At 32.9% G+C, this 6,084-nt stretch overlaps 2 protein-coding genes across 4 annotated transcripts in view; both read left to right on the forward strand.

Moving 5' to 3' along the window:
* LOC100176980 overlaps window positions 1-5,446 on the forward strand; it is a 9,942-nt gene extending 4,496 nt beyond the window's left edge. The window contains exons 8-16 of one of the 2 annotated variants that reach the window (XM_026835778.1): window positions 40-78; window positions 651-758; window positions 1,054-1,163; window positions 1,456-1,571; window positions 1,754-1,855; window positions 2,005-2,076; window positions 2,729-2,822; window positions 3,258-3,461; window positions 3,942-5,446. In XM_026835778.1, coding sequence (XP_026691579.1) covers window positions 40-78; window positions 651-758; window positions 1,054-1,163; window positions 1,456-1,571; window positions 1,754-1,855; window positions 2,005-2,076; window positions 2,729-2,822; window positions 3,258-3,461; window positions 3,942-4,134 — 1,038 coding nt within the window. In that variant the 3' untranslated portion in view covers window positions 4,135-5,446. The remainder of the gene's footprint in view (window positions 1-39; window positions 79-650; window positions 759-1,053; window positions 1,164-1,455; window positions 1,572-1,753; window positions 1,856-2,004; window positions 2,077-2,728; window positions 2,823-3,257; window positions 3,462-3,941) is intronic. The other variant, XM_002127016.5, reaches the window with a different exon arrangement.
* Window positions 5,447-5,754: 308 nt separating this feature from the next.
* The window catches only part of LOC100185473 (torsin-1A-interacting protein 2-like), a 6,559-nt gene continuing 6,229 nt past the window's right edge, over window positions 5,755-6,084 (forward strand). The window contains exon 1 of one of the 2 annotated variants that reach the window (XM_009861450.3): window positions 5,755-5,865. In XM_009861450.3, the coding sequence (XP_009859752.1) occupies window positions 5,844-5,865 (22 nt within the window). In that variant the 5' untranslated portion in view covers window positions 5,755-5,843. The remainder of the gene's footprint in view (window positions 5,866-6,084) is intronic. The other variant, XM_018813506.2, reaches the window with a different exon arrangement.

The raw sequence follows: 6,084 nt of genomic DNA on the forward strand, positions 1-6,084 counted from the left end.
CTCCAAGCTTCGTTTGCGATTCTTCTCTTTGCTGTGTATGTTATTTTCCTTGCTATAGGAGTGGAAATATTTTTCAAGGTAGAAAATTGGAACATAATGTTTGCATTTATAGTTATTTTTGTGCTCTTATGCTTTTTAACACCTATACATTTACTTTAGTCTAGAGTTCGGTAAAGGTTTAGGTAAAACAAGTATATTATATATATATATATATATGTATATCGTTTTTGTTAAATACTATTCTGCCTGGTGTCAGTGGAACAGAGTGTCTTAGTGGTTACCACCTCATAAAAATATTAATACACATAACAACATCCTGCTCACTGCTTCCAATTGATTACCAATAAGCAATTGTGATGTCATACATGACAGTCTGATTCCGGTAATTGCACCACCTCCAGCAATTTGGTAGGTTGTGTTTTCCACTGTTTGACAAATAATACAGAAGTTTTGTTTTATAACTGTTCAACATTTTTTTAACTGTAGGAATATAATATTCATCAAGTTTCCTAATCAACCAAAAGCAATGTTATGTTTTACACACAATTATTGTCCATTGTATACTATACCTTAGTGACTTCCCACACAGTAATTAACAAACCAAGCCTTTTAGACAAGTATATCTTTCTTATACATATTTATAAACTTAGGTTAAAGGTGCCTTCACCCTCTCCAACAATGAAGGTCAATCGAGTTCTTCAGATGAATCTGTCAATCACCGTGAAGTGTTCAAGTCACGCCTTGCATTAGTATTCCAGGTCTGTTGTTTCAGAATTGAATTCCCTGGCCAGTGTAAAGTAACTGTATTGAATTTTGTGAACCTTGCCCTAACATATATAGTGCTCATGAGTCATGAAGACTATTCTCGTAAAGGAAAAAATGGCAACAAAAAACGTAACAAATTAATGTCAAATCTAGCGAATTGTATTCTATGAAATTTCGCCTAAATTGGCATCATCAGTCTCTTACTCAAATTATCCTTAGTATTGTGGGTTCAATTTTCCATTGTAAAAATACATAGCTACACATTTTAACCAATATTATATTCCACAGGCTCTACTTACATTACTCACTGTATTGTGCGTTGTATTTGATGCAGTTGGTAACTTATGGAAATATAAAGTGAATCCAAGCACCCGTAGTGCACATGAAGTGATTTACAGGTTTGTATTATATCACTACATCCTATGGTTTCAATAGCTTTGTATTCACTTCACTGTTTCATCAAGAATGATTTTTACATAACTCTTCACAATCTTTTAATGATATAGAACATCTTCTTGCTAAGTAAATCCTAAATTCCAGTTTGTAAGACAAATAGCTTAGTTTTTTATTACTGTTTTACAGTTTCTATACAACCTCCTTAACAGACTTTTAAAATGCTCTGTATTGTATAAATTATATTTCACTGTTTACCCATATAATGTTGTTGTATTCTGTTTACTTTTCATACAGAATTGCGGAGGTGGGAGCTGTGTTATGGTTTCCATGTGTGTTATGGAACACAGCGACCCCTGAGAAATTGTGGTTCCTTAACCCAAGGTGCTTGCTTCAGTTACGCAGTGATGCCGGTATGTTAAAAGCTCCAAATTTAACAGTGTTTCCAATTATTTTTGTTTAAATGTTAATAAATCGAACAGTGTACTTACATATCTTCTCTTCAAAAAAAAGATCACAAATCGAACAGTGTTGCCATATATTTTCTCTTCAAATAATGTCAAAATTCCAACAGTGTTTCCAATTCCTTTTTTAGCTGAACAACTCCTATCAACCCCAACCACAAGCCAGAAATCTTACAACACTTTCCAGCAGCAAGAGGACATCACAATACCAGAAAACAAGGAAAAAATCACAGGTTCCAGGGATATTTTTAATACTAATAATCACTTATTAATGTTTTTGTCACAATTTTTTCATTAATACATTGTTATCTAATGAAGATAGTTTTGAACATTTTGAAATGTTTTTTAATTTTTTTATTTTTTTTACTCATTTATTTTTTAGGTGAATGTTGGATTTGCTATGATCCAGACAATGTGAATGGTGGAGATTTTATTCGACCTTGTTTATGTAAAGGTGGGTGTATCCTGTGTCAAGTATGAAAGACATTAATGCAAAAGTAATAACATGACCGTCTGGCCTAAATCCTAGGACCCATGGCGTGCCACCCGTGGGACTTCACTCGCGTAGAATACAATTGGATAAAAATTGATGCACATTACAGAATAATTAGGTACACAAAAATATTTCAAGTTTCAAAAATTGGTAATATAGTTTATGAGATAACGTGTGATGACGTCATTAAACAGAATACCGAATCCCGTAATTAGATTCAAATACAAAAGGATTCGAATCTCATGGATTCAAAATTCTGTAATGTGCATTTCTAGTATTAGGTTAATGAATAGGTTCTTCCAAACAAACAATTTTTAATGAAATGTTAAAACCGGTACAATTCTATGATTTAAACTGATCAATGTGGCTTTGATAAAAGTTGTATGTATATATGCATTATATGTGTGTATATATAGAATAGGATACCATATAGTCTATCAGTCTATCTATACCCATGTTATAACTCATAGAGTTTCTCCGTTTTACTAAGTAAAATGTTTGAAAAGTAAATTATCTTATTTATTGAGTTATGACCTTTTCAAGGCCCATTTCACCAAGATAATTAAACGAGTCAGGTGACACCACCATCATATTATTTGTTGACTTACACCAGGTGGAATGGCTGTAGTTCACCATCATTGTTTGCGCAAGTGGTTACTTCAACATCCTAACATTGAAGAATCTTGCTGCAAAGTTTGCAAACACAGGTTAGTGCATTCATATCACAACTTCCTTAAATTTAGTGAATGAATGTAACTTACTTTATCCTCGCGTGCTCGTGCCAGCTTTTTAGTTACCATGTATGTTACTTTGTGAGTGATTGAACCCATTACCTTTTGGTTACAGCAACAGGCATGCGCGCTAACCACTTTGCCACGGCGCCGGCAGGTGATAAATTTTAAACTACGTAGCTGAAGTATTAAGTAACATAATCACAATTCTTGGAAAATGTGGTGAAATGTAACTTTACTACTAGAATCTGTAATAAATAAAAGTATTTTTAATTTATTGCATACGTCTCTGCCATTTGCCTTTTTTAGATATTTGTTTTGTTTTTTTTTTGCTTTTTTTTATTTTATTTATATTTTTGGGGAATATTAACATCACAAATCTCTATATATATTAGTTCATAAACTTTTCAGATACTCAATTGAACAACAGAGACTCCGTTTCTTCTCACTGATTATGAAATCAAAACGCACCTCAATGATTATCCCAGCTATCATAGTCGCTGTGGCCGCACCATGCGTATGCGTTGTTCTATTCCTACTTTCCAACCCCATCCAAACTTACTTGAAAGTTCTGGTTCTTGGTTCTACTATTCTGCTGGAGCTTGCAGCATTCAAGTAAGTTTATTTCCCCAAAAAACCTACCGTTGTTTGCTATTAAGCTTTTGTAATACGATAGCAAAAGTCAATTGAATTAAACAACAAAGAGAAGGAAATTAGCAACGAAATGAGAGTTGTTAAAACATGCTACAGCCTACAGGTAAAACCTACTCGACGAGATATGTCAAATAAAAAGCGTGTCTGCTAAACCCAACATACAAAACAATAAACTCAGTGGTTTATGTTCTCTAGTATTGCAATATAATGTCTAGGCTTTACAACTACCAATATGTATCCCAGAATCTATTACTTAGGGTATCATAAGCTCAAATAATTTCCTTCAAGCTCAATCAAACACATATAGGCCTACTAAACAGGAATGTATTCAAGTAATAGATGTTGCAAACCTTGTCAAAGAATGTTTTTAGCCTGTAATGGGACTTAGTTACGCTGTACCTTCTCCTCAACATAGTATGATAACATAAATAAATAATACAGGGTGGTGGGCCTGAATTTTACCAAGCTTTACCAAGTAACTCGAGAATCTGCTCTTCGTATTCTTAACTACAAGACTGAAGAAATCTCCGATGTGCAATTTGACTATGATGTCATAGACGATACTGTGATGTCCCAACATGAATCAATTGTGCCAAGCACCACTGATACTCGAGTGTTAGTACATGTAACATAGAAGAACTGATGTGCATGGTGTTATATACATATGTTTTTATTATTTGTTACATAAATCATTCTAAAGTTAAATCAAAGCAGTGTTTTCAGCAAAAATTGTGTTTTTAGCTCTGCTTAGTTTGTTTTGTATACTCCTTTTGATCAGACAATAAGTTGTGTAGCATTTGGGTGTCTTTTTCTGTTACTTAGTTTGTTATGTAGTGAACACTCCAATATTTTTCTGCTTAATATCCATGGCAAAATGTTAGTTTGGTTTTGTTTTTGCCGCCAATGCCCATTCTATTCTATCTGTTCCTAGCAAACTGCATATTCATTGATAAATTTGAACACTCGCTTTATGTGTTTGGTTTCATGATTTTTCCTTGTTTAAAAACAACTCTGCATTGTAACAAATTTAGAGCAGGGTTTGCCTACTATATACTTTTAAATTTGATTAGCTGTTTAATGAAGTTTATAGTCCAAAAACTTATTCTTAGAGTTTTACTATTTTTAGTAGTTTATTCTTAGTATGCACAACAAAATGTTTTCATACATCTCCCATTGCGATTGTCTTACAAATGTAAATTTAACTCATGTTATCTCTCTTTTTGTGTTGCCCAAACAGATTTTGGTAAATATGCTTTACATTGAACCTATATGAATATATGGTAGATTTACCAGCACTGCTTTTTCTGTACCAACATATCATACAACGGATCATATATATCTTATGCACTCACTAACAGTATTTGATTTTGTTTTTCTACTATGTCAGAATTCTATACCATATGATACCTCAACCTTATATGTCCTGTATATTGAACGCCGTGTCTGTAAATTGGTCAAACTGTTATGTTTCATTATTAGCTGTCATGTTACAATAGTAACAACAGCATTTGTGAACAACTACACTTTATTCTGTATTTACTCGAACTGTTGTTTTTGTGTGGATTGAAACTTTGCTTGTAAAGCGAATTATGTTATTTTTTTTCTAATCTGACAATGTAATGTCGTTCCCATTCTAATCTGCCGCTTTCAATGCAAAAACATGTTAACTGTAATTATCATGAATAAATAAATAAATAACAATTACAATTGCGGTAGTGTATTTGTCCTTTAATTGTTTGTCTAAAAACAAAAACCATGATTTTAATCTCTTTAATTCAGGTATTAGCGCAATGCATTCAAGCGTGACGGGGAGGAAACAAAAATGCACGCAATTCATGTACGTCGGTGACGTAATCTTAGAGGAAGTTTTCAACACATGGGACTATACAAAGAAAACGGGAAAAATTTTCCGCTAGAGTCGGTAATTATTTAAATTGAAAAATACGGAAAAACGAACAAAACAGCACTACAAAGTGTTAATAAGTGTAAAACAAAAAATTAATTAAATAACAAAAATACCTTTCTGAATACATAAAACACTAGTAAGAACATATTTCCCACATTAGGTCGGTTATATTATACGCTCTTTCGTTCTGTTTACTGTCGTCGAGTCTGTGGTGTAACGGTTTGCGTGCGGTCGTAAACTCTCGTAAGTAAGTTAGGGGTTAGGGGTTTATATCTTATGTGTATAAACCGTGAAAATAACTGCTCCCCATAGAATAGAGAAACGAATTTGTCATCGCCTCCTAGCGGAAAAAAATTTCCGTATTTTCTGTATAGCTTCATGTGTTTTCAACTCTTAGTTTCAATCTCTTGCACAAACTGCCATAGCTTCACTAGACCATGGCATCATCTTCGGAAAAAAGTAAATAGCAATAGCCTAACTAAATCATTTGTTTTAATATTGTAGTACTTGCAAACTATATTCCTATATGCAATAGTAAATTATGCGTTTAACATCATAGTTTATTTTGTAACATCCTATTGTTATCACACTGTGTCTTGCTATATGTTTTTATAAAACTATGTATTACCATTGCTCAATGCTTTACTTTTCTTAACAAACAAAATGTTTTTTATTTTA

This window comes from Ciona intestinalis, chromosome 9 (assembly GCF_000224145.3).
Source record: "Ciona intestinalis chromosome 9, KH, whole genome shotgun sequence".
NCBI lineage: Eukaryota > Metazoa > Chordata > Ascidiacea > Phlebobranchia > Cionidae > Ciona > Ciona intestinalis.